This window comes from Chrysemys picta, chromosome 13 (genome assembly GCF_011386835.1).
Source record: "Chrysemys picta bellii isolate R12L10 chromosome 13, ASM1138683v2, whole genome shotgun sequence".
Lineage (NCBI taxonomy): Eukaryota > Metazoa > Chordata > Testudines > Emydidae > Chrysemys > Chrysemys picta.
This window is the reverse complement of record NC_088803.1, coordinates 5,716,017-5,743,759: the sequence shown is the minus strand read 5'-3', so window position 1 is coordinate 5,743,759 and position 27,743 is coordinate 5,716,017. Positions and strand designations below refer to the sequence as shown.

Sequence of the window (27,743 nt, the reverse complement as noted above, 5' to 3'; positions counted from 1 at the left end):
CCTCTCCCTCCACATCATCCCTCCCTCCCTGTGTGATATCCATCCGTCCATCCTCCTCTCCCTCCACAATACCCCTTTCCATTCCCCTCCCTCACGTCTCAACCGGCCGCTCCTGGGAAGCGTCCTGGATGCCTGGGTCCCAGGCCCCATCCCGGGCTGTAACCCCGTCCTGTCCGGTTCCTTGTGCAATACGGAAACTGGGCACTAATGGGCAGGTGATGCCAATGACAGCACATGGTCTCAGCTCAAATTATCTATGGGTAGAGAGGACAGGGGTGTGTAGCGCTGGGGGCGCCAGGCTGTTCAGAGCTGGAGGCGTGGCTCGGCGGGGGGCGCTGCACCGTGGGGAGCCGGGGGGTGGGGCTCAGATGGGGGAGTCGGTTGTGGGGCTTGGATGGGGGGGCGCTGCGCCGTGGGGAGCCCAGGGCGGGGCTCGGTGGGGTCGCTGCGCTGTGGGGAGTCGGGGGCAGGGCTCGGCAGAGGGCACTGCGCTGTGGGGAGCCGGGGGTGGGGTTCAGATGGGGGAGCTGGGGCTGGGGCTGGGGCTCAGCGGGGGGCACTGTGCTGTGGGGAGCTGGGGGCAGGGCTTGGCTGAGGTGCTGTGCCGTGGAGCGTGTTTATTTAAAGTCACATGCAGAGTGCACGGTGCTGTACAATGCATTTTATTCTACAGTCTGGGAAGGAGACATGGGGGCCGACACTGATATACAGAGAGCAGGGGTCGGGGTGGCAGGCTCTGTCAGTTGCAGCCGGGAGGGTGCCGGGGGGGTCACGGGAGTTACTCCTCGTTCAGCCCCTTCTGCAAAAGAACAGAGAGAGAAAGCGAGTGTCAATACGAAGGCAAAGACGTGGGAGGGAAGATGGGAGGGGAGAAGAGGTGACAGGAGAAATGGGGAAGGAGAGGAGAAGAGGGGGTGGGGTCAGAGGAGGGGGAGGGGCAGCCCCGCCATGGCCCACCTTGGCTCCGATGTCGCGGCTCTTGGCCCGCAGCTTGTTGACCTGGGACTCGGCGATGTCGGCCCGCTCCTCCGCCTCGTCCAGCTCGTGCTGCACCTTCCGGAACTTGGCCAGGTTGGTGTTGGCTTGTTCCTCCTGCCGGGGGAGAAAAGCTGGGGTGTTACCCTGTGGAACTGCCCGCTACTGGGTCTGCAGCGCAGCCCAGAGTTCAGCATGGCCAGGCCCCTGCATCTACCTGGCTACTGCCCCAAGGCAGGGGGTGCCTGTCCCACTGGGGACACAGAGAAGAAAACGGGACGTGTTAACCTGTGGAACTACCCACCACTGGATTTCCAACAGATAAGGCCCTCAGGGAAGAATAGGAGGGGCCAGCTCCCCTGTACTGATTGGTTACAATCCATCCATTCTTCCATTTTTTCATCCAACCTTTCCATCACCTCTCCATCTATCCACCCACTCAACTGTCCACCTGCCCATCCGTCTGGGGGAGGAGGAGGTCTGGATTCCAGAATGCATAATGGGGAGGATCTAGAAGTTCTGGACACTCACCGCCTCCTCGGCCTGCCGCTTGTAGGCTTTGACCTTCAGCTGGAGTTTGTCCACCAGGTCCTGGAGACGGATCAGATTCTTCCTGTCCTCCTCAGTCTGGAAAGATGAGGGGGGAAGAAATTCTGGATTCAGCCAGTGGCTCTGGAACCCAGCTGCTCGAGAACCATGGGGGTCTGGATTAATCCCCAACCTTCGTTCATGACCATAAGTCTATGTGTGCTTCCTCAAGTGGGGGTGGTAACAAAAGAGCCCCATAATTACTCTAGACCTGTCTAAAACCCAAGGGCTGCTGGGGTATCCTTGATCTACAATTTAAAAAGGCCAGTGTGAGGGGTGATGGTTTCTAGATCCATCATGTTCTAGACCAAAAGCCAAGCCAGTTAGGAGTTGGTTGTAGAGCAGGACTGGGTAAGAGCCTGGCTCTAGAACAGCATGATGGCTGGGGATGCTGAGGATACTCCTGGCTGTTACTGTAGACTATGGAGGTAACCCATGGGTATTTCATGCGGGGTTTGAGACTATGGAGGGACTGGTGTTCTTGAGTTTGGCAGTGCAACAGAGCTATGGCAATGGGTGTGCTATGCTCTAGAGTAGGGGTGGGCAAACTTTTTGGCCTGAGGGCCGCATCGGGTTTAGTAAATTGTATGGAGGGCTGGTTAGGGGAGGGGTTCATGGGCGGCCCCCATCTCCTATCTGCCCCCCCCCCGGGGACTCCTGCCCCATTCAACCCCCCCTGTCCCCTGACTGCCCCTGGATCTCTGACACCCCATCCAACCCCTCCTCTCATTCCTGATGGCCCCCCGGGACCTCTGCCCCATCCAACCATCCCTTCTCCCTGTCCCCTGATTGTCCCCGGAACCCCTGCCCCATCCAACCCCCCTTCTTCTTCCTGACTGCCCCCCCGGGACCCCTGCCCCCATTTAACCCCCTGTTTCCCCCCTGACCACCATCCACACCCCCGCCCCCTGACCACCACCCCGAACTCCCCTGCCCTCTATCCCAACACCCCCTGCTCCCTGCCCCCTTACTGCGCTGCCTGGCTGGCGGTGCTACAGCCCCACTGTCTGGCTGGAGTCAGACCATGCCACCACCCCCACTGCGCAGCACAGAGACCAGGTCAGGCCGGGCTCTGCAGCTGTGCTGCCCCAGGAGCTCACAGCCCCGCCAACCAGAGCATTGCGCCAGCGGCGGAGTGAGTGAGCTGGGGTTGCGGGGGAGGGGGGAGAGCAGGGGAGGGCCCGGGGTCTAGCCTCCTGGCCAGGAGCTCAGGGGCTCTAGAATATGTGAAAACTATTCTAGAACAAGTCAGGGAAGTCTATGGCCTGTAATACACAGGAGATCTGGCTAGATGACCACAATGGTCCTTTCTGACCTTGGATCTATGACTCTAGGTCATCTATGGTCTAGCATAGATCAGGTTATGTTCTGTGCCACATGTCCCACGTTCTCGAGCGGATAGCTTGTGTTCTGGTGCAGAGGTTTCTGGAACAGGGCATGCTCACCGAGGTCTACAATGATCAGTAAGATGTTCTAGACCAAGCAAACAATTCTGTAGCATGTGTCTTGAGTGCGATGCTCAAGTCCTAGTGTGGGATGGTCAGAAGCCAGGTATTTGCGATTCAGAACAGCTAGGATGATGTTCTGGATAGGACCGTACATGCCCTGGGGCATGTGTCATATGTTCTAGAGAATACATAGCGTGTTTGGGGGCAGGCTACTTGTGTTCCATGTCAGACAACTCATGTTCTAGACTGCAAGTTCTGGGGCATGCACTTCAGGTTCTAGAGCACACATTGTGTTCTAAGGCATGCGACTCGCATTCTGGAGCATATCATTTGTATTCTGGACTGCAAGATTTACAGCTCCTCTTGTTTCCAGACTCACCCCCTCCCAGCAGGTACCTGGTAGGTGAGCTCCTTGATGCGGCGCTCTGATTTGCGCAGGCTCTTGATGCTCTCCGCATTGCGCTTCTGCTCCGACTCCAGCTCGTTCTCGAGCTCCCGGACACGCGCCTCCAGTTTCTGCAGCTGCTTCTTGCCGCCCTTGAGGGCCAGCTGCTCGGCCTCATCCAGCCGCAGCTGCAGGTCCTTGATGGTCTGCTCCATGTTCTTCTTCATTCGCTCCAGGTGGGCGCTGGTGTCCTGCTCCTTCTTCAGCTCCTCCGCCATCATCGCCGCCTGCGGCCAGAAAGAAAAGTCATTCCCTGCCCCCCTGAGCCAGCCAGTACCCCCACCCTGGGGCCAGGTCGGAGCCGGTGCCCCCTAGAGGGCACAGGCCCCCTGTCCCATTCCCTCGCACTCACGTCGGTGATGGCTTTCTTGGCCTTCTCCTCGGCATTCCTGCACTCCTGCACGGCCTCCTCCACCTCTGTCTGCAGCTGGGACAGATCCGCCTCCATCTTCTTCTTCTGGTTGATCAGGCTGGTGTTCTAGATCAGTGGGTGAGGGGAGATAAGCTCAGAGGCGGCATCGTTCCATCAGATCTAGAGATAGTTCCCTGACAGCTCAGGATCCGAGCCATCTGAGCTCCTTCCCTGGTGGTCTAGAATCCCATGCTGTCAGGTCTGTTCTAGATTTGCCTCTCTGGGAGAAATGCCATTCCCTAAAATGTTCTAGCTCCTTGATCTTGAATTAAATGGAATCAGGGGGTGGTTGTTGAGACTCAAGCTCTAGATTGGCCTAAAACCAGCTGGTGGTCTGTACAGGCACCAGACAAATAAGAGACTCTTGTCTCTCACACACAGAGCAGTGATTATTTTCTAGACTTATCCCACTCAAAATGGGCATATTCTAGTCTATATCTGCACAAAAGGAGTAATTATCATATTCTAGACTGTCACCCCACCCAAATGTTCTACATTATTGCCCCAGCCAAATGGTGCAGTGATCCCATTCCAGGATGTTATTTTACCTGACCAAGACAAGTTCTAGACATTTCCCCCAAGCAATCAGGACACTGGCCATATTATACATATATTCTAGACTATCACCTCACTCAAAACATGTTTGTCATGTTCTAGACTCTTAGTCAGACTAAACTGGGTGATAACCATGTTCTAGATGATTATTCAGAACAAATAAAGTGATGTTTATATTTCAGAGTATTATCCAGAACAAATAAAATGGCCACCATGTTCTAGATGACTATTCTGAATGAACTTGGCAATGGCCATCTTCTAGACTACTATCCAGAAAGTGCTGAGCTCTAGCCATGTTTCAGAGCATCACCCAAACCCATTCCTGTCATGAATGAACAGGGAAGCCCATATGGTTGTGATCTTGTGCTACGTTGTTTTCCAGACAGACTGGATATTCTAGACTATTATCTAGAACAAATCAAGTGGCAATCACATTCTAAATGGTTATCCATTTAGACACAAAAATGCAGTATCGAGGCTCTAGACCACTTCCTAGGGCAAACAAAGTGCTGCTCATGTTCTGGATTACAATCCAACCTCAACACAGCAGCACACACACTCTAGATTATGGCTGTCATGTTCTAGATCACTCTCCAGACCCAACAGGGCAGTGTCAATGTTCTAGGCTCCTGTTATGAATGAACAGGGAAGCTCACATGGGTCAGTGATGGGAACCGCTGCTGGGGCCAGGTTTTCTGTAGTGGACCAAAGGGGGTTCCGCTCAAGGGGTCAGATGTCGGGGGTTCCCATCTCTCTCACCTGGGTGTGGAGCAGCTGGACTCTCTCGCTGGCTTCTATCAGCTCCTGCTCGGCCAGTTTCCGGGCGCGCTCCGTCTGCTCCACCACGGCTCGCAGCTCCTCCAGCTCGGCCGTCAGCAGGTTGTTCCGCCGCTCCACAATGGCGATGTTCTCCTTTAGGTCCTCGTTGGCCCGGACGACGTCGTCCAGCTGGATCTGGGTGTCCTGGGGTGGAGGGAGAACAGGCCATGAGTGGGGAGACAGGACATGGCCAGGACCCTCCCCTCCACAGCACAGCACCCCCTAGGGCCAGGCTGGGAGACAGGGAACCACTGGGACCCCCTCACAGCACAGCGCCCCCTGGAGGTACCTTGAGCAATCCCTGCAGCAGCTTGACTTGCTTCTGGGCCTCGGCCGCCATGCGGTTGGCGTGGCTCAGCTGGATCTCCATCTCGTTGAGGTCGCCCTCCATCTTCTTCTTGACTCTCAGCGCCTCGTTGCGGCTGCGGGTCTCGGCGTCCAGCGAGGTCTGCAGCGAATCCACCACCCGCAGGTGGTTGCGCTTGGCCTGCTCCATCTCCTCGTCCTTCTCCGCCAGCTTCCGCTCGAAATCCGCCTTGAACTGGTTAAACTCCAGCTGGGCCCGCAGAATCTTCCCCTCCTCGTGCTCCAGAGAGGCCTGGGGGTGGGGGGAGGAGGGAGGATGAATGAATGAGAGAAAAGAGAGAGAGAGATTAATACAAAGAAAAAAAGAAAGAAAGAAAGAAAGAAAGAAAGAAAGAAGAGGGGAGGCGGAGAGAGAAGGAAGGAGTAAATATATCAGAGGAAGAATGAAAAATGAGGCAGAAAGAATTAAAGAATGAATGAAAAAGGGAAGAGTGAATGAAATAGGAAGAATGGAGAAAGGATTGGAAAGAGAGAGAGAGGAAAAATAAAATCCCAAATAAGAAAGAAAGAAGAAATATGTTAAAGGAAGGATGAAAAAAGACAGAGAGGAGGAAGGAGTGAGTGGAAAAAGAAGAGTGGATGAAGAGGAAAGAATGGGGAAGGCATTGGAAAGACAGAGAGGCAAAATGAAACCAGAAATGCATGAAAGAAGGAATGAAAAAGAAGACAGGGAGAAAAAAATGAATCCAAGACAGAGGGAGAAAGAAAGGAGGAATGAAGAAAAGCAGAGATGGAAAGAAAGAAGAAATTAATGAAGGAGGAGAGGAATGGAGACCAAAAGAGAGAGAAGAAATGAATGGAGGGAAAAGATAGAAAGAAAGAATAAAGAAAAGCAAAGAAAGAGAGGAAGGAGAAATCAATAGAAGAAAGAAAGAAAGAAAAGAATGAGTGAAAAAAGCAAGGGTGAATGAAAGGGGAAGACCGGGGAAAGGGTTGGAAAGAGAGAAAGGGAAAATGAAATCAGAATAGGCAGAGCCGGAGCTGGGGGGGGTTCCTGGCTGACCCCCACGTGGCTCTGGGAAGGGGTTCCCGGCTGATGGCGCTGGGGGTTCCTGGCTGACCCCCACGCGGCTCTGGGAAGGGGTTCCCGGCTGATGGCGCTGGGGGTTCCCGGCTGACCCCCACGCGGCTCTGGGAAGGGGTTCCCGGCTGACGGCGCTGGGGGGTTCCCGGCTGACCCCCACGCGGCTCTGGGAAGGGGTTCCCGGCTGACGGCGCTGGGGGGTTCCCGGCTGACCCCCACGCGGCTCTGGGAAGGGGTTCCCGGCTGACGGCGCTGGGGGGTTCCCGGCTGACCCCCACGCGGCTCTGGGAAGGGATTCCCGGCTGACGGCGCTGGGGGTTCCCGGCTGACCCCCACGCGGCTCTGGGAAGGGATTCCCGGCTGACGGCGCTGGGGGTTCCCGGCTGACCCCCACGCGGCTCTGGGAAGGGATTCCCGGCTGACGGCGCTGGGCGTTCCCGGCTGACCCCCACATGGCTCTGGGAAGGGGTGCTCGGCTGTGCCCCTCACCTCAGCCTCCTCCAGCGCCGCCTGCAGCTCCATCTTCTCGGCTTCCAGCTGCTTCCGCACCTTCTCCAGCTCATGGATGGTTTTGCCGCTGGTTCCCAGCTGCTCCGTCAGGTCCGAGATTTCCTCTGCGGGGGGAGAGAGACCATGCTAAGCCGGAGGCGGGTCATGGCTAGGGTGGGAGATTGTCCTACCCCAGCGTGGGGCCAGGGGGCGCTGTGCTGCAGGGAGCGGGGGCAGGGGGTGCCGGGGAGTGGGCTGGAGAGTCTCACCCTGTAGGTTCTTATTCTCCCTCTTGAAGGTCTCCAGATGCTCCAGCGACTCCTCGTAGGCGTTCTTCAGCTTGAAGAGCTCGGTGCTGAGTGACCGCGCCTCCTTCTGCGACGACTCCAGCTCCGTCTGCGACTCCTCGAACTTCTGCTTCCACTCGGACAGGATCTGGGGGGTGGGGTGGGGGGTGAGAGAGTCACCCCAATGGATGAGCCTTCTGCTCAGCGGAGAAAACTCCCTGCTCTGGGCCCCTCTCACTTCTCTCCCCTTTCTTCTAGCTTTTCATTCCTTCCTGCTTTCCCTGTCCTCGGTCTCTCCCCCTTTCTGTAGATTCTAAGCCCAGTCACCCATGTTTCCAGCCCATATCTGACAACTGAGCTAGAACATGTCTTAAGAGACGCCAGTTCTTGATTTAAAGATGCCAAGTGACGGAGAAGCCACCGTCGGCCTAGGCTGGCTCTTCTAAGGGTTAATTCCTGTGCCTGTGAAAAATTTGCACCTTATTTCTAGTCTGAACATGTCGTACTTCAGAGTCCAGGCACTGGGTCTAGTTCTCCTTTGGGTGCTGAGATTCAAGAGTGCCCTACCAGAAAACCTCTTGCCTAGGTAGATCCTTGTAGACCAGGGATGGGCAACATTTGGCCTGCGGGCCGAGCCGGTTTGTTTACCTGCCACGTCCACAGGTTCGGCCGATCGCGGGTCCCACTGGCCGCGGTTCACCGCTCCAGGCCAATGGGGGCTGCAGGAAGCGGCGTGGGAGGAGGGATATGCTGGCCGTCACTTCCCGCTGCCCCCATTGGCCTGGAGCAGCGAACCGCGGCCAGTGGGAGCCGCGATCGGCCGAACCTGTGGACGCGGCAGGTAAACAAGCTGGCCCGGCCCGCCAGGGTGCTTACCCTGGCGAGCCACGTGCCAAAGGTTGCCGATCCCTGTTGTAGACCATGATCAAGACACCTCGTAAGCTCTGAGATATTATGGTCTCCCCATCTTCGAAAGGAGAACGAGATGGGAGGGGGGATGGAAATGTTGCCTTTTCGGGGAAACAATTTTTTTTCACCTGTTAGCAACCCAAATGAGAATGTTTTCTGCTGAAAAATACCCAATTGTTGGTTGCTGAAAAGTATTTTTTGCCTTCCCTTGGCTCTATTTCATTCATTCTTTGGCTCTGTTTCATTCACTCGTTCTTTATTTGGCTCTCTCTATTTCGTTTTCTTTCCATCTTTCACCCTATCTATCTTTTGCCTCCATTTAAGTCTCTCTTTGCTCTCTTTCATTCATTTGTTCATTGGCTTTTTATTCAATTTTTCTTTGTACTTCATGCTCTCATTCTTTGACTCCTTCCCTCTAGTCCATTTTTACTTTTGTTCCATATTTTTGTTCTATTTTATTTATATTTGGTTTTGCTTCTTTCTTTCCTAGGCTCTATTTCATTCCTTCTGTGCTCTGTTTCCTTCTTTATTTCCTTCTAGTCTTTCTTTGATCTATTTCATTCATTCACTCTGTTTTATCCCTTCCTTCCTTCCTTCCTTGATTTTATTTAATTTAATATTTTTTGGCTTTGTATTCAATTTTTCTGCGGCTCTACCTCCTTCTTTCTTTCTTTCTTTCTTTCTTTCTTTCTTTCTTTCTTCGCCTCTATTTAATTCATGCTTCATTTCTTTAGTTCTATTTTATTCTGTCTTCCTTTGGCCCTGTTTCATTCTTTCTTTGCTCTACTTCATCCATTCATTCATTCTCTTTCCCCCTCTCTCTCCCCTCCCCCAGCCCCACCTTGTCGAAGTTTCTCTGCTTCTTGTCCAGGGCGGCTGCGGCAGCGTTTGACCGCTCCACGTCCACCATCAGGTCCTCGATCTCATTCTGCAGCCGGTGCTTGGTCTTCTCCAGTGACGAGCACTTGGCGTTCACGGCCTCCACAGCCTCCTCCGCCTCCTGCAGCCGCTGCGCCAGCTTCTTCCTGCCACCGGGGGGCGACAGACACCATCGGTCACCAAAGAGCGACCTGGGCTCTTCCCCACCTCCCTCAGCCTTGGAATTACAGGGGGTTCCCAGCAGAAAAATGCCTGTGACATCGGCCTGATGGTCTGGACCATTCTAGACAAGTTCCCCGTAGAAAATTAACAAGACACTGGATTGACACATGGGATTCTTATATTCTAGACTGCTCTAGACCATTGTAGACAATCTTCCAGCTGTACATGACCAAGACACTGGATTGACACATGGGATTCTTATATTCTAGACTGCTCTAGACCATTGTAGACAATCTTCCAGCTGTACATGACCAAGACACTGGCGGGATGAATGGGAACCTTATGTTCTAGACCCTTCAAGACAAAAGGAGTTTCTGGTCCGTGGTGGGGAATAGAGAGAGACACACACACCTTCACTTCAGGGCAAGATGGAAGGAAATAGGAGAGAAGGTGGGAATGTCGAACCAAGCATAAGAGAGGATGAAAGGAAAGGGCAGGGGAGGAGAGGGAAGTGGAGGGGAGGGAAGGATGAACAGGAAGAACAAACAATCAGGAAGAAAGAATGAACAGAAAGAAAGGACAAGAAAAAAGAAAGAACAGGAAGATGAAAGGAAAAAAGAAAAAGAATGAGACAAACAATAAAAAAGGAAAAAAGAAAAAACAGAAGGAATGCAAGAAGGAACAAAAGAACAAAAAAGGATGAAAGGAAAAAAGAACAGGCGGACGAAAGAACAAAAATGAAAAGCCAACAGAAAGAAAGGAAGCAAGAGAGATGGGACGACAGAACAAAGAAAACAAGAAATGAAAGAACAACAGAAAGAAAGAAAAAATGACAGAACAAACAAGAGAATGAATGTGAAAAAAAAGAATGAATGAGAGAAACAAGAGGAGCGGATGAAAGAAAAAAGCACAAAAGAATAAGAGAATGCACAAAAAAATAAAAGAACAAGGGAACAAAAAGAAAATAGGAGGGATTGAATGAGAGGGTGAAAGCAAACAGGAATGGAAGAACGGGGGAATGGAAGGGTTCTAGACCTCTCTAGACAAGTCCCCAGGAGAAAACATCCAAAACACTGGCCTGCCACATGGGATCCTCATGTTCCAGATGGCTCTAGAGCATTCTAGACAAGTTCCCAGGACGGGGGGAAGGCAGGGAGGGAGACGGCGATAGGGAAAGCCGCCTGGCACTCACTTGGCCTCCTCCAGCTCCTCTGTCCTCTGGATGGCGTCCGTCTCGTACTTGGTTCTCCACTGCGCCACCTCGGAGTTGGCCTTGGAGAGCGAGCGCTGCAGCTCGGCCTTCGCCTCCGTCTCCTCCTCGTACTGCTCCCGCAGCAGGTCGCAGTCATGCCGGGCTGACTGCAGCGCGTGGGCCAGGGCGTTCTTCGCCTGGGGTGGGGGACAAAGAGCTCTGCCGGTGCTCCTCACTCCCGACCCGCAGCCCCTGCCCGTCCAGCCCTGCCCCCCCCAGCCCTGCCGGTGCCCCTCACCCCCGACCTGCAGCCCCTGCTAGTCCAGCCCTTGCCTTGGCCTCTTCCTCCAGTTGTCTCTTGAGATCTTCCAGCTGCTGGGTGTACGTCAGCTTCCCCCGTGTCAGCTGGTTGACCAGCGCATCCTTCTCGTCCAGCTGCCTGGCCAGCTCACCTGGGCGCAGGGCAGAAAGGGAGAATAGGAAACCATCCTCCGTGGGGACCCCGCACCCCTCACCCCAGTGCACGAGGACCATGAGGGGGGCTCCCAGGGGTGCAGGGGGAGGATCCCTCATATGGAGTGCAGGGGGGGTTGGGAGAGAGCTCTTGGGGGGTCCCCCAGGGAGGGGCAGAGGGCGGGGAGGAGGGTTAGAGGGCTCAGGGGCTCGTACATGGCGTGTGGGGTGCAGGGGGGAGGAAGGGGACGTGGGGGGCGAGGAGGGGGCTCCCAGAGGGCACATCCCTCATGGGGTGGTCAGGAGGATGCAGCAAGACTCTCAGGGGCGGGTGGGGGAGTCCCAGGGGCATAGGGGGCAGGGAGGGGGGTCCCAAGTTTGCAGGGGATACCAGTGGTGCAGGGTCCCAGGGGTGTAGGGCGATGGGGGGTCCCAGGTGTGTAGGGTGATGGGGGGGTCCCAGGGGGCAGGGCAATGGGGGGTCCCAGGGAGCAGGGCGATGGGGGGTCCCCACTCACCGTTCTCAGCCTGGAGCTTGGCACGCTGGGTGGTCAGGTCATTCACCATGCGCTGCGCCTCCTCGGACTTGGTCCTGTGTTCGTTCATCTGGTCCTCCACCGTCCGGCACAGCTTCTCCAGGTTGGCCTGGGGAAGGGGAGACGTCGGGGTGGCGAAGGGAAGGAAGAGGGGAAGAAACCAACGCAAGAATGAAGGAGCGACAGGAAAAGGAGACCCCAAAAAACCAGGAGGGCGGCAGAAAGAGAGGCACCTCCCCCTGCCCACTAGCTTAAGCCCCACCTCCCTGCCTTTGTCTGGCCCTCAAGAGCACCTCCCCCACTGCTGCTGCCCTCACAGCTATGATCGGCCCCTCCATCTACCCATGGCCCCTGCCCTCCATCGGCCTGCCCCCGGGCACCTTGGCTTTGAGCAGCTGCTCCAAGTTGGAGCTGACATCGTCCAGCTCCAGCTTGAGTTCGCTCTTCTCCTTCTCCAGCTTCTGCTTGACGCGCTGCAGGTTGTCGATCTGCTCGCCCAGCTCGGCCACCGAGTCGGCGTGTTTCTTGCGCAGGGTGGCGGCTGTGGCCTCGTGCTGCAGCGTGGCCTCCTCCAGGTCCCGCCGCATCTTCTGGAACTCCGCCTCCCGCTTCTTGTTCATCTCGATCTGCACCGAGGTGGCGCCGCCCGCCTCCTCCAGCCGCTCGCTGATCTCCTCCAGCTCCCGCGACAGGTCCGAGCGCAGCTTCTCAACCTTGGCCCGGGCCGTGCGCTCTGCCTCCAGCTCCTCCTCCAGCTCCTCGATGCGCGCCTGCAGCCGGAGAGAGACCCATGGGCTTAGACAGGCCTAGAACATCTCACATGCTAGAGCAGGCAGGAACATGTGGGGTAGAGGAGCAAAGGTCCTCAGCCAAATCTGGAACATGACATATGCTAGATACGATAGAAAAGTTCTAGGAACAAAGGTCATTAGCCAGATCTCACACACCCAGTTTCACATACAGCATGTAGACATCCTAGGTCATGGGAAAGAATGCTTTGGGTTCTAGAAGTAAAGTGTCTGAACTGGGACTACAACACGCAGCTCCAAAGGACAGAATGTAGATGTTCTAGATCAGGGAAAGCGTGGGGGGTCTAGAAGCAAGTGGCCTTAGCAGCATCTAGAGCGCCCAATGTTGAAAATGACTGGTGGACATTCTAGAGCAGGGAAGGAATAGTACGGGTTCTGGAGATTCCCTGTTCAAACAGGAGAGAGCTCAGATAACCCATTTTTAAAAACAGATCTAGACCCCACAGTGCCAAATAAAACATGTAGGCGTTCTAGAACATTATAAAAGTAGTCTAAGTTCTAGAAGCAAAGGACCATAGGCTCTGACCAATATGAGATCTTCTCCCTTTTGGGGCATGCTGTTCTACAGCAGAGAGGAAGAGAATTTTCCTGAGAGACAAAAGAGGGGACCCTCAATGTCTCTATTGGTTCTAGACTTTCGATGGAGGAGAGCTCCTCCTTCCTAATTCTCGACCGGAGAGAAAGGGGGGGAGGGATTGTGGAGACACCCCCAAGCAACACAGAGTAAAGTCTGGAGAGGAGATGAGCACTGAGATCATCCTGCTACCAGCCCAGCTAGGTGGGGAGCATTTCTGTACCCCAACTCTGGTGACATACAAGCCAGCCTGCCTCACCTGAAGCTCTTTGAGCTTTTTCTGGAGCTGGGCAGCTATCAGTTGCTCATCCTCGATCCGGGCATTCAGTGCGCTGAGCTCAAAGTCTTTCCTGAAGGAGACAGAAAACAAGTTCTCTCTCTGGCTCTGCAAGGGGAGTGGGGTCTAGTGGTTAGAGTGGGAGGTTAGGAGCCAGGACTCCTGGATTCTACCCCTGGCTCTGGGAGGGAGTGGGGTCTAGGGGTTAGAGCAAAGAGGGGCTGGGAGTCAGGACTCCTGGTTGGCGACACAAGGAGGCCCCTACTTTTTCAGCTTCTCGTCCAGCTGCTGCCTGTCATTCTCCAGGTCCATGATGCTCTCCTGGGCCAGTTTCAAATCCCCTTCTAGCTTCCTCTTGGCCCGTTCTAGGTCCATGCGGATCTTCTTCTCCTGCTCCAGGGAGCCCTCCAACTGAGAGAGAAAGAAAATGAACCCAGGAACCCAGGGTCCGCTCAACAGGATGTTTTTAGTGGGAAACCCCCCAGTGATGGATCACCCTCCATCGGAGACACTCTGCTCTGTGATCCCCCCTGACACCCTCCCTGGACCCCCACTTGGACCCCTCAGAGATAACCTCTCCAGACGCAACATCCCCCAGAGTCTAAGGAGTCACCAAAGGGGGAGGAAGTAATAACCTATCAGTAATGCCATCTAGCTCCTTAGCCCCATTCCCAGGCTGCTGGTACTTACGTCGTCCACCTGCTGCTCCAGCTTCACCTTGGCTTTGGTCAAGGTGTTGACCTTGTCCTCCTCGGCCTGCAGGTCGTCCAGCGCTTGCTGATGGGCCTCCTGCAGGGCCTTCTTCTCCTTGGTCAGCTTGGCGATTATCTCATCCAGCCCGGCCATCTCCTCTGTCAGGTTCTTCACCTGCAAGTAGATAAATCAGGTGGGTTTAGATATTGGGTGGCCCAATGGGCAAAGCTCAGTGTTGGAGATTAGTGGCTTCATGGCAGGGCGGAGGATGGAGGCCACTTAACTCAAAACAGCAATCCTTGAATCCACTTGACCAACCCAACGCAATCATCCCTCAGGCCACTGAACCAACCCAACCATCCTTGATGACACTCAACCCAACCCAAACATCCCACAGGTCACTCAATCCAACCCAGCCAGTCTTGAGAACGCTCAGTCTAACCAGGTCTCAGGCCACGAAATCCAACCCAACCCAACCAACCTTGTGGCCACTCGCCTCAATCCAACTAGCCTTGATACCACTCAACTGCAATAGTCTAGAAGCCACTTATCGCAAGTCAAACTCCCGTCTCTGCCCTCACCTTGTTCTCCGTCGCGTGTTTCTCCTTCTCCACCTTGGCCAAGGTCAGCTCCAGGTCGTCAATGTCCTTCTTGAGCTCCGAGCACTCGTCCTCCAGCTTCCTCTTCTTGGCCGTTAGCTCAGCATTCATCTCCTCCTCGTCCTCCAGCCGCTCCGTCTGCTCCTTCACCTTGGCCTCCAGCTGGATCTTGTTCTTGATCAGCTGGTCGCAGCGCTCCTCGGCATCTGCAAGATTGTCTTGCTCCTGAAAGGAAAGAAGAAAAAGATGGAGAGAATGAAGGAAAGGAAGAGTGGGATAGATTCATAGGTGAAGCATGGGGTTCAAGGATAGGGGAATCCCTTCTTCTAAGCCTACAGGGCAGGAGTTGGAGCTCCTCCATGGGTGTCAGGAGGATTCAAACGGGGGGATCTCCATCATTCATGGCCCAACCCAACCTCACTGACCACGGGGCCCAGAGGGGTCAAGGGGGAGGAACACTTCCATCACTCACAGCCTGCACTTGCAGCTGGAGGTCGTTCTTCTCCTGCAGCATAGAGACCATCTTCTCCTCCAGCTCCTTCCTCCGGGCCTCCGACTTCTCCAGCGCCTCCTTCAGGCGCCCAAACTCCTCCTTCATGGCCAGCATCTCCTTCTCCGTCTCAGCGCTCTTCAGGAGCGGCTTGATCTTGAAGTAGAGCTTCATCCAGGGCCAGTTCTTCACCCCCATGAAGGCCCGGATGTTCCACTGTATAACCAGTAGGGAGTCCCTGGCAGGGAGGGAGGCCACATGAGCTGAAGCTGTGAACTTCCCCACAGCAGTGCCCAAGCCAGAAATGGCTACGAGCTGCCCTACAACAACAACGTCTCCTATGACACCTTCGCACCCCACCCTACCTTCGTTCCAAGATCTTCTTGAATTCAAGGCGGGAGAGGAGGCCCCGGGACTGGGCCTGGAGGCGGGTGATGATCCGGGCGAGCCGCTCATCACGCATCTCCTCCAGCAGCCCCAGCAGCCCGGCCTTGAAGAACACCTGGGACAGCCAGCGAAATACAAACATCAGCAGAGCGCCCCCTAGCACCAGGCTGGGACCCCCCCCGGCCCAGCGCCCCCTAGCACCAGGCTGGGACCCCCCGCCGGCCCAGCGCCCCCTAGCACCAGGCTGGGACCCCCCCCCGGCCCAGCGCCCCCTAGCGCCAGGCTGGGACCCCCCCCCGCCGGCCCAGCGCCCCCTAGCACCAGGCTGGGACCCCCCCCGCCGGCCCAGCGCCCCCTAGCACCAGGCTGGGACCCGCCCCCGGCCCAGCGCCCCCTAGCGCCAGGCTGGGACCCCCCCCCCCGGCCCAGCGCCCCCTAGCGCCAGGCTGGGAGACAGGGCACACCTGGGACCCCCCCCCAGCACAGTGCCCCCTAATGCCAGCACAACCGTATGGTCCCTGGTCCCTAGAGGTGTGGCTAGCTGGGATCCTGTCCCCCACAGGCTCCTCCCCCTCACCTTGGTGTGCCCGAATTTGTACTGGCTGGAGTCGATATCGAGGGAGCCCAGCAGCTTTTCCGCCCCCTTGCGGCTGTCGATGAACTGGCCCTCGGGGATGGCCGCGGGGTTCAGGATACGGTACCTGGGGGAGGGGATCATTAGTGACCCTGGATCTCTGAGGCCGTCCCGTGGTGGTGCTTGCTTCCCCTGCAGCAGTGCCCCGGGGGGGCCACACCCACCTCTGTCTGAAGTCTCCATAGAGGATGCGGTTGGGGAAGCCCTTCCTGCAGATGCGGATGCCCTCCAACACCCCGTTACAGCGCAGCTGGTGCATCACCAGGGGGTTGTCCATCACCCCTGGGGGCGGGAAAACGGGGGTTAGTGATGGAAAGGGGTGGAGCCTGGCAGTCACAGGCCCCTCCCTTTACCTCTTGGCCCTGCCCTTTGCCTCTGAAGAGGGGGTGGATAGGGAGCTTTATTCATGCAAATAAAGGCCCTGCCCCTTCCCATTGAGCCACGCCCCCGTGCCCTTAGCCCTGCCCAGCACCTTTGGGGAGGGATTGATTTGGGTGGGGGGCAATGTATGCCTGTTAGGCCACACCCACTCTGCTCTTTAGGTAGGGACAAAAGTGGAAGGGGGCCCAATCTATAAACCACGCCCCCATCCCATGCAGCCACGCCCATTTTCCCATTAATCACACCCCTCGGCCATAGGGAGAAATAGAGTTATGCAAAAAATGAACATGCCCCTCTTCCCCTTAGCCCCGCCCCTCTTCCTTTAGCCAGGTCCCCTCACCTCTGGGGAGGAATGGAGGGCAACAGAGACAGGAAACCCATGCAGACATACTCCTCACCCCCTCATCATTTAGCCTTCGGCCCTTAGCCACACCCCTCTCCCCTTTAGGACCGCCCCCCAGTCCTTAGCCATGCCCCCTCCCTCTGAACAGCCCTGAGCAACCATGGAGCCTGTGACTTCCCCTCCCCCGGGTGGGGGGGGGTAACGGCGCCCAGTGGGCCGAGGCAGGTGAGGGAGGGGGGATCACGTGCCTGGAGCCTTGACCTCATTGGGGATGATGCAGCGGACGAAGTGGGGGTGAGTTGAGCGCAGGTTTGTCATCAGCTTGTTCAGGTTCTCCTGGGGAGGGGGGGGAGAGAGAGATGGAGAGAACAGGACAGAAACGGAGGGACGGATGGATAAAGAGAATGAGGCAAAGAGAGGCAGAGAGGAATGGAGAGAACAAGAAGGAAAGAAAGAGAAAGAAAGAAGCAAGAGAGATGAACAATGAAACACAGAGAGAAAAACAGATGGATGGAATGAGACAGAAAGGGCGGCAGAGAGATGGATGGAATGAGAGAGAAAGGGCGGCAGAGAGATGGATGGAATGAGACAGAAAGGGGGGCAGAGAGATGGATGGAATGAGAGAGAAAGGGCGGCAGAGAGATGGATGGAATGAGACAGAAAGGGGGGCAGAGAGATGGATGGAATGAGAGAGAAAGGGGGGCAGAGAGATGGATGGAATGAGACAGAAAGGGGGGCAGAGAGATGGATGGAATGAGACAGAAAGGGGGGCAGAAGGATGGATGGAATGAGAAAGCAAGAGTCAAGGAGAAGCAAAGAAGAAAGAACAAGAAACAGAGAGAGACAAGAGGGTCTGTTAGGAATCTCGTCTGGCAGAGCCGATCCTACAGGAGGTCAGGACCCTAGCTCTGCCGTCTGCCCCCGGGCCCCCTTACCCTATGCAGCGCTGACACCGTCTGGAAAGATGAACCCTTCTTCTTTGATCCTTTCCCCTTCCCGCCATCATGGGCTGTGAGGGAGAGAGACCCGCACCCATTAGAAAGGGAATGGGGACTAGTGGTTAGAGTGGGGGGGAGGGGCTGGGAGCCCAGGACTCCTGGGTTCTTTCTCTGGTTATGGGAGGGGAGTGGGGTCTGGTGGTTAGAGTGGGGGGGCTGGGACTCAGGGGAGAGAGGTCTTACCTGCGTCAGTCCCCGCATAGTTGGCGAAGAGGAGGGCAAGGAGTTTGAGGGCGGATTTCTGGTAGAGCCCCACCACCGTCTCATTGAGCGGGTCCTTGTTCTTCTGCAGCCAGCCCAGGATGTTGTAGTCCACCGTGCCGGCGTAGTGCATGAGGGAGAAATGCGCTTCCGGCTTCCCCTTGATGTTCCGCGGCTTGCCGAAGTTGCCTGACTTGCCCAGGTGGTTGTCGTAGAGCTTGGCCTTGAAGGTCATGTCCGACGCCTTGGGGAACATGCACTCCTCCTCCAGGATGGACATGATGCCCATGGGCTGCAGGACAGAGACACCACAGGCAAACAGCAAAGGATTAAGGCTGCCTCTCTATCCTTAACTCTGCCCCTCATGAGAGACAGACTTCAATTCCATGATCATGTGCTGTATTCCCACAGGACCCTGCCTCAATTAGCGCCTGGCCTAGCCGGCTCTGGGGCTGAACGAGGGCTGTGTCTGCCGACCCTGCCTCAATCAGCGCCCAGCTCCGGGCCCAGCCAGGCCTCTGTCTGCTGGACCCTGCCTCCTTCAGCACCTGGCATGGACTGAATCAGGCCTGTGTCTGCCAGCCCTGCCTCACGAGTTGCAAGGCATGGAGTGAATGAGGCAGGGGCTGCAGGAACAGAAAGGCCGGTCTTGGGGCTAAGCAGCTGAATGCTGCCCTGGAGAATTAGATTCTCTCCCTGCCAAATTCTTGTAGGCCCTGCCTCAGTGTCCAGAGTGCCCCGAGCTCTCACCTGGAAACTGACATTGTAACTGATGTGACGTTGCTGTGGAAAAGGACAACGCTGTCCTACAGCTTGTCAGGACAGGTTTTTCCAGGAGAGATAGGGAGGTTTTAATGCCATTGGACAAGGCACTGGCAAAACCTCATCGGGGATCCGGTGTGCAATTCCGGTCACCTGTTCCAGAAAGAGGGCGTCCTACCGGGACAGGTGCTGAGCGAAGGGCTGCTGGGACAATCAGGGGAACGGAGACCAGGTCTTATGGGAGGCAAATGAAAGAGCTGGGCCTGGTTAGCATCAAACACAGGCTGAGAGGGGAGCTGAGTGCTCTGAATACATTGTGGGAGGGAGAAGAGCTGATGAAGCGAAAGGAGAATGTCAGCACAAGAGCAAAATGGATGAACTGGCAAGGCATCAGCCAAGGCTGGGAATGAGACGCAAAACCCGACTGTAGATCCTACTCCAGCGGCTGCGACGGAGGCGTGGAGGGTCGCGATGGAGTGGCGGTGGGAGGTACCTTCTCAATGAGGTCTATGCAGGCCTGCAGGTCCATGCCGAAGTCGATGAACACCCACTCGATCCCCTCCTTCTTGTACTCCTCCTGCTCCAGCACGAACATGTGGTGGTTGAAGAACTGCTGCAACTTCTCGTTGGTGAAGTTGATGCAGAGCTGCTCGAAGCTGTTGAACTGGGGAGGAGGTTGGGGAACAAGAGACGAATTAGAACAAAAAGTACCCTCTGCTATGGTGAGACCATAGAGGCATCTGGGGAAGACATACCAGAGTGTAACTGCGCCTGCCAGGTGGTGCTTTTCTATAGAGCCACCTAATGGAGGAAGGGAGGAACTGCACCACAACCAGCAGTCCCTACAGTGCCCTCTGCTGGGAGAGGCTGGGGCTGGAGTAGCTGGGAGCTCCCCCACAGCCAGCGTTCCCACTCTGCTCCCTACAGCATCCCCTGCTGGGGGAATCACTTACATCAAAGATCTCAAAGCCAGCAATGTCCAGCACCCCGATGAAATACTGACGCGGCTGCTTCGTCTCGAGGGTGTTGTTGATCCTGGTCACCATCCAGCCGAACATCTTCTCATACACGGACTTGGCCAGGGCTCCTACAGCATAAGATACCTGGGGGATGACAGATGACTTGGTTACCTATTGCTCTTGCAGTCTGAGAGGGTGAATCCCAGGCCTGGTGGTCCCTGGGCATGGATCCCCACACTCTGGGCTGAACTCATGAGTCCCATTTCCAATCACCCAGGCTCAATTCAGGTGAAAGCAAGAATGAAAGAAAAGAATGAGAAACAGGGAAGAAAAAGTGAAATGTAAAGAAAGAAAGAAAGAAAGAAAGAAAATGGAAGTTAGGATGGAAAATAGAGATGAAGCTGTGAGAGAAGGAGAAACACACAAAGTAAAAGAATAAAAGAAAGAAAAACATCAGAAGAAACCGAGACAGAAAGCATGGAAGAAAGAAAGGGAAAGTGAACGAAATAAAAGAAAGAATGAGACACAAAGAAAAAGTGAAAGAAAAAACTAAGACACAGAAAGAGGAGAGGAAAGGAGTGAAAAAGGAGAAGGAAGGAAGGAAGTGGGTTCTCACCTGCTGGACAGTCTGCCCCTTGGTCACATATTCGTTCCCCACCTTGACCCGTGGGTGAACAAGCCCCTTCAGTAGATCTGACGAGTTCAACCCCATCAGGTAGGCAGATTTGTCCGCCTCTGGAAAAGCAAAGGAGACAATGTTTGTCTTCCATTCCCCCAGCCCTGAGCATGACCGATCCCCACCCTGCATTGGCCCCAGTCGCCACCGGTGCCCACCCTCGGTGCCGTCAGGCTCGGCTTGCTCCTCGCGCTGCTTCTGCTTGAACTTCATGTTCCCGAAGTGCATGATGGCACCTGTCAGCTTGTACAAGGAGTTCTTCTCCTCCTGAGTGAAGCCCAAGATGTCAAAGGCGCTCTGTGGTGGGAGAGGGACAAAATGTCAAGGCTTCCAACTGAAGAAGAGGCAGCAATGGCTTCCCAGCCAGTGGTCCCTCGAGAGTCTTCCCGGCCCCCTGCTGCCCCTGGCTATACTCACATCGGTGGCTATCAACTCTTCGGCATCATCGATGGAAGACACCGTGGTCTCTCCTTGGGAGATGAAGGCGTAGTCATATGGGTTGTTGGTCACCAGCATCATGTCTGCAGAGGGAAGCTGATGGGTTACGGATGGACACAAGACCCGTGTCTATATGACGCATCTGCGCAACTCAAGTCAGTGAAGGAGTGAGGATGCCACTCAACCGAAACCAGCTCAGCAAGGAAAGGTCAAGGACTTGGGGCCACCCAGTTCAATTCCTCAAGACCTGAATACACTCAACCCAACATGAGTCCAATCACCCAGACTCAACAGGACTTGAGGACACTGAATTCAGCTCTTCTGGATTTGAGGGATTTCAGCCAGACTTGAAGGTGCTAAGCTCAATCTAACAAGACTGGAGGCCATGCAACTCAACAAGATTTGATGCCTCTACACATACTAAGATGTGAGGACACTCGGCTCATTTCAAATCAACACGACATATGGTCACTCCACTCTACCTGCAAGACTCAAGGGAACTCAGTTTAAGGATACTAGAGTTCATCATCTCACCGAGACTGGAAGGGATTCAACGCAAGGATACTAGAGGTCACTCCGCTTGAATCAGACTCAAGGGAACTCAACTTTACTTAGGGATACAAGAGTCCAGTCGCCTTAACAAGATTTGTGGACACACCACTCAACTCATGAAGACCCGAAGCCACTCAACTAGACCAACGCATGTAGACATGAGGCTGTTCCGTACAGCCCAAGCACAGTCTGCCTGGGGTGCTGAAGATTCTCACCCAGGAGTTCTGGCTTCTTGTTGGACAGGATCTGGTAGTAGATGTGATAGCTCCTCTCGGATTTGAGCTGGCAGATGACCCGGGATTTCTCCAGGAGATCTGAGGGAAAGGGGAAAAGAGTGGGTTAGAGAGAAGCTATGGGGAGAGGCAGAGAACAAACATGAATCCATGAGGCACGGGATGGAGGCAGAGAACATCAACATTCATCACACTCACAGGTCTCTATATCAGCTGAAGCCAACTTCCCCGTCGCCCCGAAATGAATCCGGATGAATTTACCCTAGGGAGGGAGGGAGAATGCTCAGGATTAGGGGCTAATACAGCAGGGATAGCCCCACAGACTCCAAACACAGACCCCTTCCCCCGACTCCCACACAGCCCCGCAACCTTCTTCCCCACAGCCACTCACCCCATACATGGCCCTTCAGACCTCAAACCCCATAGACAGCCACAGAGACTTCTCCCCCAGATCTCCCACCTGACATACAGCCCCACAAATCTCCTTCCCTATAGACTCTCCAATCCAAGACACTGCCCTTCAGACTCCCAAACTCCATACACAGCCCCATAGATCCCTCCCCCAAAGACACCTCCACCCCACACACAACCATACAGACCTCTCCCCACAGACATATAACCACACAACCTCCTTCCCCACCGCCCCCACCCCATAACCTCCTCCACCGACCCCCACATCTGAGACAACAGCCCCATGGCTTCCTTCTCCAGAGCTCCCACCCCAGACACAGCCCCACATGCCCCTCCCCCAGCTCTCCACCTCCACCCCGATTCCAGGACACTCACGAATCGGGACGAGTTGTCGTTCCTCACGGTCTTGGCGTTGCCAAAGGCCTCCAGGGCAGGGTTGGCTTGGATGATTTGATCCTCCAGGGTCCCCTGAGTGAGAAACATCATACAGATGAGGGGAAAGGAAAAGGAAATAATCAGAGGTCAGAAAGGGAGGCGCGAGACAGAGAATGGGTGATGGGAAGAATGAGAGATAGATGGATGGACATATGTGAGGATGGACAGACAGACATGGGGATGGATGGATGGGTGAACAGATATAGGAATGGGACAGATAGATGGGTACAGAGATGGAGGGATGGGGATGGATGGATGGTAGCAGATAAACGCAAGGCCAGGGATGGACAGACTAGTAAAGGGATGGACATGGGGATAGGCATAGGCGGATGGACATGGGGATGGATACAGGCATAGATGGATGGTTCAGATAGATGGGTGGAGGCCACACCTTGCTCTTGTCCACCTGTTCCTTCTTGCTGCGGTCACTGATGGCCGCGATGACGGCAAAGTACTGAATGACCCGCTTGGTGTTCACGGTCTTCCCCGCCCCGGATTCTCCGCTGGGGTACAGGAGGGAAGAGAGTGAGACACAGCCCCTCCTGCCTGTGTCCCACCCACCCTGAGCGCTGGAGAAGCAGGAAGACTCCAAGCAGAATTCAGGAGTCAGGACTTCAGAGAGGGGGCGGGGCTTCAGAATTCAGAGTGGGGGCGGGGCTTCAGAATTCAGAGTGGGGGCAGGGAGGTTAAAACTTTAGTAGGTGGGGCTAAGACTTGAAGGGTCGGGGCTACAATACAAGAAGGGTTAAAACTTTGGGGGGCAGGATCAAACTTCAAGGGGGCTGTTAAAGGTTTTGGGGTGCAGTGATTTTGTGGGGGGGAGGGGGTAAGAGAGTAAGGGATGGGGTGACACTCACGTGATGAGGATGGACTGGTTCTCCCGATCTGAAAAGAAGAAGGGGAGGAGAAACAGCATGAGGTGGATAGAAGCTACCTAGCCCCGTCTTGCCCACCCCAGGGTGCCCCCCACCCAGAGTGGATATCCTGTACCCATCCACATGTGCTGATAGGCAGAGAGGGAAAGCATAACCTGCAGGTTAGGGGGTTATGCTTAGGGATAGAGACTATGGCTATGGCTAGGGGTATAGTTAGGGTTAGGGGTATAGTTAGGGTTATGATTAAGGGTATAATTAGGGTTAGGCTTATGGATAGGAGTATAATTAAGGTTAGGTTTATATTTATGGTTATGGCTGGAGTAGAGTTAAGGTTAGGGTTATATTTATGGTTATGGTTAGGGATATAGTTAAGGATAGGGTTATGGCTGGGGGTAGAGTTAAGATTAGGGTTAGGGTTAGGGATATAGTTAAGGATAGGGTTATGGCTGGGGTAGAGTTAAGGTTAGGGTTATATTTATGGTTACGGGTATAGTTAAGGATAGGGTTAGGTCCCTACCCGTCAGCATGTTCTGGTAGGCGTTGTCAGAGATGGAGAAGATGTGGGGCGGGGCTTCGCTTCTCTTCTTGCCCCTGTAGGCGCCCACCACCTCCGCGTTATAGACCGGCAACCACTTGTAGGGATTGACCGTCACGCAGAACAGCCCCGAGTAGGTCTGGAGAGGAGGAATGGAGGGGGGGGGGAAGGCCGGAGAGAGGGAAGATAATAGAGATGATGCCTCCCCCCTCCCCCGTGATCCAGGAAAGGAAAAAATGACACACCCAACCTCCATCTAGAATAGGGGTGCGCAAACTTTTTGGCCCAAGGGCCACTTTGGGGTTGCGAAACGGTATGGAGGGCCAGGTAGGGAAGACTGTGCCCCCCCCCAAACAGCCTGGTCCCCACCCCCTATCCGTCCCCTTCCACTTCCCCACTCCCTGACTGCCCCCCCTCAGAATCCCCAGCCCATCCACGCCCCCCTGCTCCTTGTCCCCCTATCTGGCCCCCTCCCAGGACCCCCATCCCTAACCGCCCCCCCGGGATCCCGCCCCATCCAACCCTCCCTGCTCCTTGTCCCCTGACCCGACCCCGTCCCCAGAACCCCACTCCCCAAGACTGCCCCCCTGGGACCCCCACCCCCCATCCAACCCCCCCCTTCCCTGTCCCCTCACTGTCCCAACCCCTATCCACACCCCGGCCCCTGACAGGCCCCCTGTGACCTCTGACCTATCCAACGCCCCCACACTCCTTGTCCCCTGTCTGCCCCCTCCCGGGACCCCCCGTCCCTAACTGCCCCCCCAGGACTCCACTCCCTATCCAACCCCCCCTGCTCCCTGTTCCCCCCTCCGGGGACCCCCCGGGAACCCACCCCCATCCAACTCCCCCTGCTCCCTGTCTCCTGACCGCGCCGCCCCCGAGCCTCCGCCCCATCCAAACCGACCCCTGTCCCCTGCCTGCCCCCTGAGACCCCCTGCCTCTTATCCAACCCCCCCGCCCCCCTTACCATGCCGCTCAGAGTGGCAGAACTGGCTTATTGGAAAGCCTGGGAGGTTGGTGGGTGCAAGCCGCGCTGCCTGCGCAGCGGCGTGCCTGCAGGGGAGGGGCCGGGGGTAGCCTCCCTGGTCGGGAGCTCAGGGGCCCGGGCAGGACGGTCCCGCGGGCCGTAGTTTGCCCACCTCTGATCTAGAAGAAGAGATAATGCCACCCAATCCCAGTCTAGAAGGAGAGGACACCCCCACCAATACGGAATGACACTAACATCCTTGATCTAGAAGGGGAGCGGAAGCCCCTCCTCCAGAATTGCTCTAACACGCCCCCCCCCCCCCCCCGATCTAGAAGAGACATTGAGTTTCTGCTCTAAAATGGCTCCAATGCCCCGATCTAAAACAGTGAATTAGTTTCTTTTCTAGAACGGCTCTAAACTAGAAGATAGAGAGAGTCCTCAACCCCTGAACCTCGGATCTAGAAGATGGACTGATTTGCTGATGTGGAAGGGCTCTAAACAGAGCCATTGGATGGGGAATGGCTCTAAAGTCCCCTGATCTAGAACGTCCGACTTCCAGAACGGCTCTAGATGTAGAGCTCCCAGAAATACTACAACAACGACGCAGGGGTGGGTCGCACAGCATGGAGGTCTGGGTATTTTCTCCCTCGCCCCACGGGGGAGGCCGGGGAAGGGAAGCTGGCAAAGCCCAGCAGGGGGGCACCCCCCCGCAGACTCACATAGATCATCCAGGCGGCGTATCGCTCCTTGAGGTTGTAGAGCACGGCCGGCTCATGCAGGAACGTCAGCATGGCCATGTCCTCGATCTTGTCGAACTTTGGCGGGTTCTGCTGCATGATCTGATCCTCCTTCACCGTCACCGTCTGCAGGGACACCCCCAACACACACACCGAGAGAGCCCCGGGCAGCGTTAGCATGGGGGACCATGGGGAGGCAGGTGCCGTCTGGGGCAGGCAGCCCCCAGAGGAACCGGGATTAGCCTCCAGGGGGCACTGTAGGAGTTGCGGGGGGAGGAGTTTGCGGGGCCCCTGAGGTGAACTCATGAGGGGTAGGGGCTGGAGGGGGGTTCCCTGGAGGAGGAGGGGGTCACTTTGGGGGGTGTTGGGTGTATTGTGTGGGGGAGGAGCAGTCACCCCTTCATGAACAGGGGCCCCAGGAGGCACTGAGGGGCCCCATGGAGGATGGTGTCTGGAGCCTGTTGGGGGCGCTGTGCTTGGGGGCAGTGGCACTGGAGGGGGGCAGGAGAGAGCTGTGTGGATGGGGCTGTCTGGGACTCCCCCCACCCCACACACACACCCTCCCCCGCACCTGGCCGTTCTCGGTCTCGGCGGTGACTTTGGCCCCATCCCGGGAGACAATCTTGGCCTTGACAAACTCCTCCTTGGGGTCCGGCACGAAGATGTCCTTCTTCAGGTCGAAGGGCCGGGTCTGCGCTTCGAGCCGCAGCTTGTCCCGACTGGCGCAGGTAGGGGGCGGCGGCCCCGAACTCGGCCATCTCTGCATCCGGCATGGCGGGCTCTGCGGGCAGCAGCGGGGTGGTAGGCAACCCAGGCCCCTCCCCAGCCAGGATTCGAACCCACAGCCCTGGGGTGCTATAGTTCCCCGACAGACCGCGAGGGGCAGACCCCTCCCCGAGCATCCCCGGGGTGCTGGAATAGGTGGGGTGCACTTCCTACAGCTGCTAACAAGGGGCAGCAACCTCCTCTTGCTGAGGGGTCCCCGTATAACCAGCCCCTGCACCCCACCCCAGAGCCAGCCGCATCTCAGAGCCAGGCGAGGGGTCCCTGTATAACCAGTCCCCGTGCCCCACCCCAGAGCCGGCCGCATCTCAGCACTGGGTGAGGGGTCCCTGTATAAGCAGCCCCAGCGCCCCCCTCCCCCAGATGGGCCGCATTTCGGTGCCAGACGAGGGGTCCCTGTATAACCAGCCCCTGCACCCCACCCCAGAGCCAGCCGCATCTCAGAGCCAGGCGAGGGGTCCCCGTATAACCAGTCCCCAGTGCCCCACCCCAGAGCCAGCTGCATCTCAGCACTGGGTGAGGGGTCCCTGTATAAGCAGCCCCTGCGCCCCCCCTCCCCGAGATGGGCCGCATTTCGGCACCAGACGAGGGGTCCCCTTATAATCAGCCCCTGCGTCCCACCCCAGAGCCAGCCGCATCTCAGAGCCAGGCGAGGGGTCCTGTATAACCAGCCCCCGCGCCCACCCCCAGACAGGCCGCATTTCGGCCTACCTTTTCTTTTCCTCTGACACTCCTACGGGGGAAGAACGAGGTGGGCTGGGCTGGCTGCCACGGGGCTGGAGTCCTGTCAGGCAGAGGGAGCAGGTCAGAGAGGAGCCGGGGATCGAGGGATGCCCTTAGAGGGGCCCAGACCTCCACGCCCACCCACCCAACCCCACATCCACGGCCCGGCCTCACCAGGAGGGGGCACACACACACACACACACAATGACAGAAACACAAAACCTCTCGGCCCCCCACAACTCCAGCCCCCCCTTCAATCTCACCCCGACTCCCCCAACACCACACATCCCCACAGAGACCCCAACCCCTCTGTACCAGAGCTCCCTCCAACCCTCTTCCTCCCAAATTCCCCAGAGAGCCCCCCATCAACCCCCTAAAACTGCTAGCACCCTCCAACTCCTCGTCCCCCCCGGGGACACCCCCAGAGCCTCCCATCCCCCTACATCCCCTGGGAAGACCCCCATCAGCACCATAACACTGCTAGCACCCTCCAGCCCCTTCCCCCCATGCTCCCCAGGGAGCCTCCACACTCACAGGGAACCCCACATCCCCCCTTTCCCCTTGCCCCAACCAGAGGCCTGACCCCCCCATTCCCTTTGCCCCCCAGGGAGCACCCCCCCCAGAGCTCTAACATTGGGGACCTACCTCACACCGACACAAACGGGGGGCTGTGGAGGGGCGGCCGAGGTGGGTTCCCCGTTATATAGCCCGCACCCCGCCCTGGCTGGGGCT

General features: G+C 56.3%; 1 protein-coding gene across 1 annotated transcript; it reads right to left on the bottom strand.

Annotated features, from left to right (window-relative positions):
- Nucleotides 1-646: 646 nt before the first annotated feature.
- On the bottom strand, nt 647-27,743 carry LOC101942994 (myosin-7). Its single transcript, XM_065565323.1, is given in 41 exon segments — nt 647-799; nt 958-1,092; nt 1,507-1,602; nt 3,408-3,683; nt 3,809-3,934; nt 5,183-5,386; nt 5,532-5,840; nt 7,122-7,246; nt 7,391-7,556; nt 9,159-9,342; nt 10,551-10,747; nt 10,884-11,002; nt 11,522-11,648; nt 11,920-12,309; nt 13,182-13,272; nt 13,465-13,610; nt 13,890-14,066; nt 14,474-14,716; nt 14,964-15,219; nt 15,347-15,483; nt 15,946-16,069; nt 16,167-16,284; nt 16,975-17,062; nt 17,662-17,735; nt 17,908-18,217; nt 19,181-19,351; nt 19,641-19,790; nt 20,263-20,381; nt 20,481-20,619; nt 20,740-20,843; nt 21,528-21,626; nt 21,744-21,807; nt 22,332-22,424; nt 22,783-22,894; nt 23,249-23,276; nt 23,784-23,940; nt 25,488-25,631; nt 26,077-26,220; nt 26,222-26,286; nt 27,000-27,072; nt 27,657-27,743. Coding segments are annotated over 39 exon segments (5,820 nt in total). The 5' UTR covers nt 26,279-26,286; nt 27,000-27,072; nt 27,657-27,743; the 3' UTR covers nt 647-778.